We start from the raw sequence: 12,713 nt of genomic DNA on the forward strand, positions 1-12,713 counted from the left end.
CCCAAGCAGTCTAGCTCCAAATCCCACACCCGGACTATACTCTAAGACCTCCAGGAAGTATCAAACCCACCCCAGGAAGGCAGTGCAAAGTCCAGACATAGTGACTGACCACACCAGATGAGAACACAATGATGGAAGAGTCCAAGATACCCAAGAGAAAAAGAAAGTCAGTACAAAAAATAAAAAGGGTTTTGAGGTTGTCCCACTTGAACATATGAAAAAGGTAAATAATGCATCCCCCCAAAAACAATTAGAAACTTCAAGGAGAAAAATAGAAAGTTCATGCCCCAAATGTTCAACAAATTAAAATATGAAATAAACTTTAGCGACTGATGGGAGTGCAGAAAGACAGTCTACTTGAAATCCGTCTTTCAGTGTGACACAAGACCAACACAAAAGGAAATGCAATTGACCCTTGAACAACACAGGTTTGAACTGCATTGGTCCCACTTAATGCAGATTTTTTAATATATATAAATACAGTACAGTACTTTAAATGTATTTTCTCACCCTTCCGATTTTCTTAATAACATTTTCTTTTTTCTAGTTTACTTTCTCGTAAAAATGCAGCATATAAAACACATAACACATAAGATATGTGTTAACTATGTTATCAGTAAGGCTCCTGGTCAACAGCCGGCTGTCAGTAGTTGAGTTTCACACCAGAGTTACCTGAAGGTCAACTATACAACCCCACCTCACTACTTGGCCGGGTGACTGTTCATGAGATCTCAATACCAACACTAGCTCACCGTGTTCAACTCTGAAAATCAATCCAGAAAAAATCATGGAAGAAGTGACTGTAGATTAAGGACAGGGTAAACCTGACAGGCAACCTAACAAAATTAAGTGTAGTGGGAGAAGCATTCCAGAAAGTGGGATTAATCTAAAATCAAAGAGGGTTAGGCAGCAAAAAGAAGTGAACAGCCTCAATTCGTAAACAGAAAGTTACAAGATGATGAAAGTCTGTAGGATAAAAAATGCAGACACAACACATGACTTAAAATTTCTAAAATGACCAAAGTTATGAAATTTATGTAACCAGAATGCTAGAACGAGCACGTCTGGGAGGAGCATAAAGTGAGCAAAACCACATATTTCATTCCAAAGATTCAATAGATTTCATCTAAGGCTAACAAATTAAGAAACATGTTTAAATATATTGTCCAGAAATATGGATGTAATAAGATGAACTAAACACAGAAACTGTTAAAAGAGGTTAGCTCTAGAGAGTGAGATGGGAATGGAGAAGGAAGACAGGAGACCGTTGCTTCTCAGCCTATGTTCCACACTGTTGGACTTGTTACTAATTTCACTAACATTACTTGGATAAAAATTAAAAACTGAAAACATAAGTTTTAAGTTTAATTTGTCCTTATTTTAGAAGATCATTTAAAAAATAAAGTATTTCATATAATGTCTTCTGGCATTGTTTTTCAGCTATTTTTTTTTCCAAATAATCTCCAGACTTTAATACAAGTCACTAACATAGCACAGGGAGTTCACGTATACCCCACAGCCAGCTTCCCCTGTTAATAACTTAAATAACCAGAGTATGATATCAAAACCAGCTACCAGTACTGCAGCAACACTAGTAGCTAAGTGCCACACCTTACTTGAATTTTATGTTTTCCTAATATCCTTCCTGTTCAGAATCAAGACAGTATCCCACACTGCATCCATGTGTCTCCTGCTACATGTGACATCTTTATTATTCATCTTTATTTTTCATGACGTTCACAATTTTGTACAAAGTCTCTCAGTTTCAGTTTGTCTGATGTTTTCTTATGATCAGGTTCAGATTATGCATTTTTGGGCAAGAAGATCAAAGCAGTGATATTGTGTCCTTCCTGGTACCTCATGTTGAGGATGTAGGGTGTCAATACATCTTATTAGTGATGATGTTAACCTTGATCACTTGAAGGTAGCATCAGTCAGTCTTTCCACCTGTAAAGTTACTATTTTCCCCTTTGCAGTTGATAAATATCTTGGAGGAAACACTTTGTGACTGGCTTTCATTTCTGGTTAAATATATACCAACATCCATATTTCTGGACAATATACTTAAGCATGTTTCTTAATTTGTTAGCCTTAGATGAAATCTATTGAATCTTTGGAATGAAGTATGTGGTTTTGCTCACTTTATACTCCTCCCCAGACATAGTTCGTTCTAGCATTCTGGTTACATTTAACAATATAGCCACCTGTTGTTACTTTTTAGAGATGCACCCAGGGAAGGATTTTTGGATAAAATAAGGTAATATGTAATATTTGCATCAAAATAAGGTAAGTGGGGGAGGGGTGTGGGTCTGAGTAGAGATGAAACAATATTGGCCAAGAGTTGATACTTGTTGCAACTGAGTGACAGGCCCAGAGAGATTCATTTTACTGATCTATTTTTGTGTACCTTGACATTTTTCCATGACAAAAATTTTTAAAATTCGAACCCAAATAAAAATTTGTGCATACATTTACCAAAAGATAAATTTATTTATTTAGGAACCTTGGATTGGAAAACACTAATTATATTGGCGTTTCACTTCTTAACTCGAACCATTTTTAAAGGTACCAAGGCAATCACTTCAAGAGTTTTCCAAGATCATAAATGGAAGTTTCTGCCACTAACATGTAAAACACAGGCATTGTGCACCCTCTAGTGTATTATTTTAGTTCAACATCTGTATCAGCAAATTCAATTTAAAAAGCCAAGTATTTTCTCAAAGGAAAAGAAGTCTTCTCTCTCACCACTTTCCCCTTCTCCATTAGTCAATAAATTATCTATTAATTACTTAGCCTAATACCAAAACCATTTCAATGCCAAAGATGATCAGCTTTTTCCCACTGATCCCACTTTTTCCCATGTTTTCTCAGAACACATGTTGAAGCCCACGGAGAAGAGGACAGAGTCTAAAAGCAGCCAAAGCATTTTTAAGCCATCTTCACAAAGCCTGGAGGAAGGATGCTGAAATCATATTAATTCTAGTTTAGAAACATCTGGTTGTGTTCTACTTGAATATATGGCTCCATTTCTACATTTCAGAATCCTACCCCTCAGAAATAGTGCTCCATTTCAAGTCAACAGATTTGGTTCAAATCACTTTATTTTTCTGATCTACTGAAAAATTCCAAGAGGAAAGAACAGTGGATTTATCTGCAAAACATGAGCAAGAGGCAGGGTGTAACAAACGCAGACTTTGGATCACAAAGGCATGGCTTCTGCTTCCAGTCCTGCCACATACTACCTGCACTGCTTATCTTCCCAAGCCTCAGATTACTGATCTATAAAACAGGGCAAACATCCTACTTTTAGCTAAGGCTTAGAAAAATATATGTGAAGTAAATGATCAGAATTCAAATTGTGACTATTAACATTATATAATCCTAAGGTAATATGAAACCAAGTAGTCAAACACACAATCATTTTCAAAAGGTCCTTTAAATGATTCCCTTCAAACACAATACTTGAATTACACACAAAAAATTCTAAATTTTTCCTTCAAACTTGGTTTTCTTTTGTTTCTTAATTCTCCTTATAAAATAATGTTTGTTCACACAGTAAGATATTATACACTACTCAGAATCTCAAGAATAATTTCTGACCCACAGTGTTCAGTGTATGTAACGTGCCTATATCTGGTGAAAGATTTTCTTCATGAATAAGTTGTTTGCTATTTTCTTACATCATTTGAAAAAAATGTTTTAAATATATGAAACATTCATAGGAACAACCCTTAACTAGAAATGACAAAATCATAACAGACTATTTGTGGAAGGCACCATATACCAGGAAATATGGTAAAAGGCAAGGAGAAAATTAACTTCATTTGAAGTGCAGCAAGTTTACATGACAGAAAAACACTACCTTGCTTGGGAATTAAGTGATGATTCCATAATTCTTGCCAAATCCAACTTAGCCTAAGCATCTGCTAGAGATTTTCAATATCTAAGTACTTTAAAACTAGTCTACTTCTAAGAAGCAAATATGATTAAGTCATTGATTTGTCCATTAAATATTTTCTGAGTGTGCTACATGTCAAGCATTCCTGTAGGTGTTGAGCTAACAGAAAGAAGTTAATATATGCTCACAGTGCATATATTTTTATTTGGGGAGGGAAGCAGGTAATAAGTATATAAACAAGAAAAGATTATTTCAGATAAGAGTGCAAATCTAGGGTACCAAATGAGTGCTTGGGGCTGGGGCAAGAGTTTTAGCTAAAGAGGTCACAGTAGACCCCGTCAGAGAAGCAACATGTGAAGTACCGCCTATCGGATAAGAGCTAATCACACAAACATATGGGATAATATGCACTTGTGAGCCACTGTCCTTCATGAGCATCTCTATTGAAGCAGATTCTCTAGGTTTATATACTCTAACTTTTCTTTTAAAGTCATGTAGACTCCTCGTTGCTAAGAACATATTTTTCCCCAAACTCCTAGCACTAATGCCTACTTAAAGGTATAAGAATTGAAGAAAGATACCACTAATTTGAAATATGTTCCTCCCTAGAAAAATTTATTTGCATATAAATGCAAAATGTACAGGTGACCACAGGGATTCAGATCATGGGCTCAGGAGTCTTCAGTTCCCTCCCTTACTGGATCCAAGACTTTGAGTGAACCACAACCTTACCAAACCTCAGTTTCTATAAAGTAGGGATATTTCAGGTTATTGAGAGGATTCTATGAGTACTATACGTGAAGAACTTAGTACCTTAAGTGGAACAGGGTAAGTACTTAGCAAGCACTAGCCATTATTTCAATTGTGATTTATGTATATTTTTAAGAAAAATGTCTACATATATTAACAGAGGTATTCTGAGATCTTAACTTTAAAATTAGGGGTGCCTAGGTGGCTCAGTTGTTTAAGTGTCTGCCTTCGGCTCAGGTCATGATCCTGGGATCCCCTGAGTACAAGATCAAGCCCTGCATCAGGCTCCCTGCTCAGTGGCAAGTCTGTTTCTCCCTCTGCCCCTCAGTCCACTTGTGCTCGCTCTCTCTCAAATAAATAAATCTTAAAAAAAAAAAAAAAAGGTATTCTGTGATCTTAACTTTAAAATCAAAACTGTGTAAAAAATTAGTAAGTTTGAAGTAAACCTCCACTTTCAGAATAATTACAATTCAGAATTACAAAGGAACCACCAAGTGATTTTTAAAGAAAAGTTTCCACGCTGGTGCCCAAAAATACAAAGGCAACAAAAAGAACAGATATTACGGTTTAAAGAACAGACAAGTGCTCTGGATATCCTCAAGAGGGTACCAGAGAATGGGATGAAGTGAGGTATATAATATGGTTTCCTTTCTGAAGAAATGGACCTTGAGCTAGAAAAGCATGGGTAGCCAGAATATGGCAGACACTACAGGGCGACTCAGGAACAGCAGTCCCAACCCCATTTGCCAGGCTTCACTGCCTATACTGAAAAGCTCCATATATACTTAACTTCCTACTCCCCATTCAACTCAGGAAGGCACTAAGACACCTGGTACAAGAAAGCTTTTGTTTCCCAAGTACACAGAGTGACAAGCTAGTACTATCTCCAGCCCTTCCCCATTCTTCAGGCTTGGAAGAGGACCATGATGCCTAAAATGGAGCAGTCATTTTGTGACCATGAGTAAAGCAGCCAGAATATTAAAGTTAACCAAGTAGAATGAAAGAGCCTGTTTCCTGTATATGCTCTCATTTAATCAGCATCAGCCTCAGACTCAAATGACTACATCTTTCTTGTTACACAGGGAGGGGAAAAACCCTTGCCTGCTACAGCCAATGGCATCAGATTTTCTCTTGTTTGCAGCTTAAATGCAATCTACACTGATTACAGAGATGAAGAGGATATTTCATATAGGATGAAAAATACAAACAACAGAGAGGGAGAGGTACTTCAACATAATGGTTTATGATGCTAACATTTAAAATGAAGAAGAGTTATGAGATCATTTCTACCTTTAACCAGTACCTTTCTTATGTGTGTACATAGAAGAGTGGGTAAAACCTATCCACAGGAACTGGTGTCCCTTCAAGACAGCATCGCCATCTTGCAACAATGGAAATAGGCAGCATTTTCAAAACTGCACAGAGCAAAGGAAATGTGTCCAAAGAATGAGAAAAGTAAATAGCAGCTGGTTTCTTGTAAACAAAACATGAGAAAATATGCACTGAAGGGCTAGAGTAATTTTTCTATATTAAGATAATTTTACTAAATGGTTCTTTCTAAAAATGTTTGTTTATTTAAGAGATGATGAAAAATTGCAGGCTAAAATTCATATCTGAGGAGTAACAACTTTAGGTTCTCAAAGAATGAACCATCACTCCTTCTCCATAGAACATCTCTACAGTATAAAGTTATGATACTGTAAATGCAATTAAGTGACTCATTTTATAAACCTCTGTGATTAAAGGGGGTATCTCATTTTCATTTGTTTAATATTCCCATTAATAAGAACATCCCGTTACACATTTACTGAGAGCCTGGACAATAAAACAATGGAAAAATTCCAAAAGCAAACAGATTTTTTTTTCTTTTCCCATGAAGCTAACATTATGGAATTTTAACAGATGTTCTGTTTGGTCATAGTTAATAAAATGAATTATGTAGGATTAAAACAGGGTTCAATATGTTTGCATTGGATTTTAAGCGAAAAACAATTTCACATTCAAAGTTTGAAAAGATTTATAATCACCTTTTTCCTTTTTGGTGGAATTAGTAGGATATAGAAAATAAGTAAATTATTACAGCAATTCCTACTTTTGTGATAAAACCAGGCTTATAAAAATGATTCTTTCAAGGTTTAAGAAGAATGAAATCTTAGAAATCTATATATGTACTTCGTCAGTTATCTAAAGCAAAGGTCTTATAATGGAGTGTATCAAAAGGCTGAGCCACCACCCTGCCTAATTCCCAGTCCCCCTAGAGCTGCCTCAGCATTCTAAAGTGGTCAATCATGGCTAGCAGCATCTGAATAAAAATTAATCAGACTTAAAGGAATGAAACATCAACAAATATTTACTGAGTGCTAATTCTGTGGAAGGCATTATGTTATGCTACAAGCCTGTGCATGCTACAGAGAGGCAAAAATCCAATAGCTCTTTTCAAGGCAAATTTATATGGTATCTAACTACACAAGGCATAATTGTACGAAGCCAAACAGAAAAAAAAGGTTAACGACAAACCACAAGAGAAAGAAGGAAATGAAAGAAAACAATTTAATATAAACATATGCAGAGAGATGGATACACGCAGTGACACCAGGAGAAAAAATTCTTTCTTATCAGATAGTGCTGGGTTTGGTTTTGTTTTTTTTTTCTTTTTACTATAATGAAAGCAGGAAATAGTACACAGGCTGAAGGATGGTAAATAAGTAACAGAAGTTCTAGCTACAGATGCTTCAAAACATCTTTCAATGGAAAACATTCAAGTGTTGCAATCTCAGTAAGAAAGCCTTTCTCTAAATGTATAATCTTACTTGGGAAATAAATTCCAGCAAATTATCAATGTGACCCAAAAGAGAACAATCAAAAAAGAAGTTCCCAACATATTTACATTACTAATTTTGACCAACTAAAACACCAGTAAGGGCAACTCTACATTATTATAACCAATATGTTGTTTTTCCTACAGAAGTAGTCAGTGAATATAAAATCAGTTGCAGGTTGCATTTTGTTAACTGAATAGAAAATTCCTCTCTAAAAGACATTCTCCAATTGTGGCTGAGAAGCTTTAAAAGTAATACCAACAGCTGGCCTCTAATTCAAACACAATCATTACTAATCATTAAATGGCATTCGGATGTTTAAACACAGACAGATCAAGGTTGTATGGCTGTTCAAGGACCTCACAACCTAGAGTCAGGTTTCTTCATCTGAGTCCCCTAGCAGACCATATTGCTGCAATACTTCTTTCGTAAGACTGCTGAGAGTTCAATGAGAATAGTCTATGCAAAGTTCTTAGAGCATATGGGCAAACTTGGGCTCAGAGAGGTTAAGTAACTTGCCAAGAGCAGGCAGCTGGTTCCGGGCAGAGGTGCCTTTCACACTTAGGTGTTATTTCCTGTCAAAAGCCCTCCCAGTTGCTAAGCATACTAAACACATCCCACATGACAGGCTCTCTAGAAAGCACATGGATGGATCTTTCCATCTCATTCTCACCAGGACTTTAATTCAAACAACCAGTTCACAGTAAAGGAAATAAAATAGTTCTTGGATATATGTTCACATGCCCAGTCTCAGATTTAAAACTATACTGAAACTAGCCTCTCAGACTGCTAGCACCGTTGGTAAGGCACAGGAAAAGAGTTCCTAAATTGCTGACAGAAGTGTCAACTGTGGGGTGCCTGAGTGGCTCAGTCGGTTAAGTGTCTGCCTCAACAGACAGAGTCCTGGAATCAAGCCCTGCCCTGGGTTCCCTGATCAGTAGGGAGGCCTGTTTTTCCTTCTCCCCTCTGCTTGTACTAATAAATAAATAAAGTCTTTAAAAAAAAAAAAAAAACAGTGTCGACTGGTATTTCCACGAAGGGCAAACTGGCCATATGTATCAAAATTACCAATGTAATACACCTTTAGCCAAGCAATCTCACTTTGGGTATTTAATCTACAAACATCCTCAACCAAATACAAAATGACATAAGAACAAGAACATTCACTGCAACATGTTTGTCATGTCCACCAACAAGAAACCAATGGCTCATGTATACACTGGAATACTATGCAAGCATAAAATTGAGATGGTCATCTTTACAAAGTGATTAAAAAAAAGTCACCCCGAAAATATTTTGCTAAAGAAACAAATGAACACCTATGACATAAACACCTATGTCTCTGATAAAACATACAGATTTATATAACATCAAGAGTTTGAGGGGCAGGGCAGCTCGACTGGCTCAGCAGTTTAGCACCGCCTTTGGCCCGGGGCGTGATCCTGGAGTTCCAGGATCAAGTCGCACGTCGGGCTCCCTGCATGGAGATGCTTCTCCCTCTGCCTGTGTCTCTGCCCCTCTATGTGTCTCTCATGAATAAATACATAAAATCTTAAAAAAAAAAAAGAAAGAAAGAAAGAAAGAAAGAAAGAGTTTGAGGGGGAGAGAAACTGAGGAAGCAGACAACAGAGCTGGGGTAGACACTGAAGAATAATCCTGAGGCTTGATTCCTAAAGGTACCCATTTCCAGCCACTGCATGAGGGGAATTCTACTGTCTAAAATAGACAAGAAGGGTAACTACAATGGAAAAGCTACCTAGAAGTGAGCTTTTCAATCCGTGGTAATTTGGAGGCCCTAAAGGGACAGATCCAAGGCTTCAATGAACTTATAGAACAGGTTGAGTGATCTGTTTGGTCTGCTTGATTTTGACTGCATGTGTAACAGAGTTTGGTGGGAGAGCTGCTTTCATTGAAGCCTGGCAGCAAAGCTGTGGGGAGAGAAAGGAGATAATCCTTATCCATCTTACTTCTCCATAGCAGCTACTCTTATCTACCAAAAAGAAGTCTGGAGTCATTCATGATCACAATGGCAACATCTTCCCTGCCACTGAGGCAGCTCCAACTGCCATCTTACCATCAGACTTATGCAGACAAGAGTCAAACACCAGTAACTTAGCCTCCAAATTCTGGGGGACACATGCTAGGCTCTTCCAAGGCTTACTCGCATGTGCTGTACTACAGTCCCTTGGCAGGGATCCAGCTACAGGGAGGCTCAACCTCTTCTTGCAAATACCCTACCTGGTTGAGTGCCTCCTTGCAGCATCCTCACTTGAACTGAGGTAGAGGGAAATCACTCTTGCCTCTTCTGTAGGCATGAAAACCTCAATGCTGCTGAGCTAAGCAAGGTATACAGGTGCTTTTACACCCTTGTGCCTTTGCTCATAATGTTACATCTGCCACTGCCTGTCTCCTTGACTATTTCTAATTGCCACCCCTTTGAGAATTAAGTCAACATTTCATTTATATCAATGCAACAAATACTAAGTACCATTCAAGCACTGCTTCCTCTATACCCCAGCCACATTTTGTACCTATGTATCACCAGAGCACTATAAAGTTGTCTATTCCTAGTCATTTTCCCACAAGAACATAAATCCTTGAGGACAAAAATGTTCTGCATGGTGTCCAACACAGAGTAAGGACTTTTAAAATGATGCTAAGGAGAATCTATGGATAAAATGCATTTGCAGAGCTTAACTCATTCTTACTTCTTTTGAAACAACTTGCCTTTCTCAGCTTTCTTCCTCTTTAGAAGTCCTTTTAATTCACAAAGAAGATCATGAGGCTGCTCTCCATAGAACTTTCAGGACAATGGACATTCTGAAATTAGTCTGACTAGGAAAGCAGCTGTGGTTTTGCTCCCCATTTCCATCTTATTACAATGACACTACTCCAGCACAGTCCTTGGCCGCATCTAATTTGTCCAAGATCATGAGACAAACGAATACTGAAGGGATGAGGTATAATCTGTTGACCTTGCTTAGACTCCATCTAAAATTCACAGTAACTAAAATAATTTAAGAGAACATAAGGGATAAACACTCGATCTCCAAAAACATCAAACACAGAAAAAAAGAAAAAAAAGGACGGCATTCACAAAATCTAAAGAACAGACATAATCTATCTTATAATGCATGGATTCAAACTTCAATCTCATTCTAATAGGCTACCACTAGGGAGATAAAACATGTTTTAAAGGAAAAATTGTACACAGAATAACCATATGAGTTTCCTGGTGATTCTCACTAAGGCTTCAATGTATTTTCTTATTGAAACAATCAGACAAGCTCTTGGCAAAAAGATTTGATATTGGTGTCAGAATAATGTAGGAATTGAAACTATTTGTAATGTAAAAATTTTGTTTAAAGTAGATATATCACTTCTTATATTTCTCATTCTGAAAAGAAGCTATGTTTCATTCAGTGATAATTCTTCTCTCGTTCTATCAGAAAATCTGTACAAAAGCAATATTTCACCTAAAATCAGTTCTGAAGGATCTTTTATGAATACGCATAATGCAGAAGACCCCAATTAAATTTCCAACAAAGCACTGCCATTTTCAGTAAACAAAGTCATCTTGGTAGGGTCATACTATTTGCAAAATCTGAAGCCTAGAAATTAATTATTAGTGTGACATATGTCAAAACAAATTTTTAAAAGAATAGAATGCAGTTGTAACCATGTGTTTTATCTGTTTGTATGCAAAACCAGTATTGCCTGGCACATAAATATATTCATTTATTCAGCATCTCTCAGAAAAATAAAAAAAGGTTCAGTGTCCCCCCACCCCTGGTTTGCTGCACTCTAGTGAAATCTGAGTAAATCACACATGTTTAGTGAGTTAGAAAATAAGTACAGAATGAAGATATAGTATGGGTGATAGTTTTGAAAAACAGAAGCTCACCATCACACAAATAAACTAATTTTGAAACATTCAGTTTTCCTTCAAAATAAGTTTTTCAAATATCTACATTAACCACACCACACTACCCTAAAGGCTGTTACATTGCAGAAATCAAAGCTTCAAATAACATGTACCAGTGTTGGTGTTTCATAAAAGAGACTGTAGTCTATAGTAAAAAAACAAAACAAAAACAACCTGGGAATAAAATTAGGGACTTCAAATAATTTCAATGTTCTACTAATTATAGCAATGTTTATTTACATTAAAAACATTTTTATAAATGCAAACATTTTAGCACCTAGGGGATTCCAAATAGAAAAAAAAGAATACAGAGCATAGGTATGCAGATTCCTCTTTGTATTTTATTTAATAGAAAATCTGTCCCAATCCTTTTCACAATATATATATGTATACATCAAATCATCACATTGTACACTTTGAATATCTTACTACTTTAGTTGTCAATTACACCTCAATAAAGCAAGAAAGAAAGGAAGAAAGAAAATTATATCCCAAACCAAAGACTTGTCATAAATCTTGTATAAATCAACTTTTGAACTTCAAAATATCGTTCTCTACGTGAGGTAAAAATTAAAACATACTTCCCATAAGAATATACTAAAATCATTTTGCTTTTTCAACTAAAAGAAGAAGAAATGTAATGGATCCCAGAATTTCAGTGTTAGAAGTCGCAAAAGGTTAAGTGGTTGCTGGGGGCACACTGCGTGGCAAGCCACCCACATGGCCAGCACTCCAGTCCAGATGGAACTTCCCAGCTCATATCTTGTTATGAGGAAGGCAAGAGTTGACTGCATGATACAGACTTCTGAGACACTTGTCTCTTCAAGTGCTTCTTTCATTACCAATTTTTCATTAATTCTGTGTATTCTGATAATTATTAACTTGGTACGTTACCCTTAGTAGTTGTTTCTTAGTAGTTGTTTCGGCTATTTCAGCCGAAAACATCTGGCCACTCTAGCAACAATGAAGCGCAGGATGAGTGCCATTTTCATCTGGAGGACAATTCTTCCAGCAAACCCATTCTGCCCATTCATCAGGGCTAAGAACCGGGATAAGACTAAACAGTGTTTCAAAAAGTGATCATAATTCCCCTTTTTTATTTTTTAAATAAAAATTTCTCTGAATAAATTTACTCAAAAAGGCATAGCATTCTTTCATACTTCAATACTGGAAATTAAGTGAGTTACCTCTCTTAAAACTGTGCTTTTATAGCCTCGATACAATCCTTGGATGCCCTGAAACAAACAAAAGACCAAGAGCTCAGAAAGTCAGAATAGCATAAAGTTTGGAATGACATTCTGAGAAAGGCAAATTTACCTTT

The 12,713-nt window shown here is 36.6% G+C and overlaps 1 protein-coding gene across 34 annotated transcripts in view; it reads right to left on the minus strand.

The window, feature by feature from the left end:
* SLC25A26 (solute carrier family 25 member 26) overlaps positions 1–12,713 on the minus strand; it is a 193,777-nt gene that overhangs the window by 83,777 nt on the left and 97,287 nt on the right. For 20 of the 34 annotated variants that reach the window (XR_004807612.2, XM_049097913.1, XM_049097911.1 and 17 more), the window contains one exon: positions 12,580–12,627. The exons of 13 other annotated variants lie outside the window; for them this stretch is intronic. Coding sequence is in view for 16 of the 21 variants with exons in the window: in XM_049097913.1 (XP_048953870.1) it covers positions 12,580–12,627 (48 nt within the window). In the remaining 5 variants the exon portion in view is untranslated. Of the gene's footprint in view, positions 1–10,194; positions 10,256–12,579; positions 12,628–12,713 lie in introns of those variants that run through there. One more of the 34 variants, XM_035703506.2, reaches the window with a different exon arrangement.

This window comes from Canis lupus, chromosome 20 (assembly GCF_003254725.2).
Source record: "Canis lupus dingo isolate Sandy chromosome 20, ASM325472v2, whole genome shotgun sequence".
In the NCBI taxonomy this organism is placed as follows: Eukaryota; Metazoa; Chordata; class Mammalia; order Carnivora; family Canidae; genus Canis; species Canis lupus.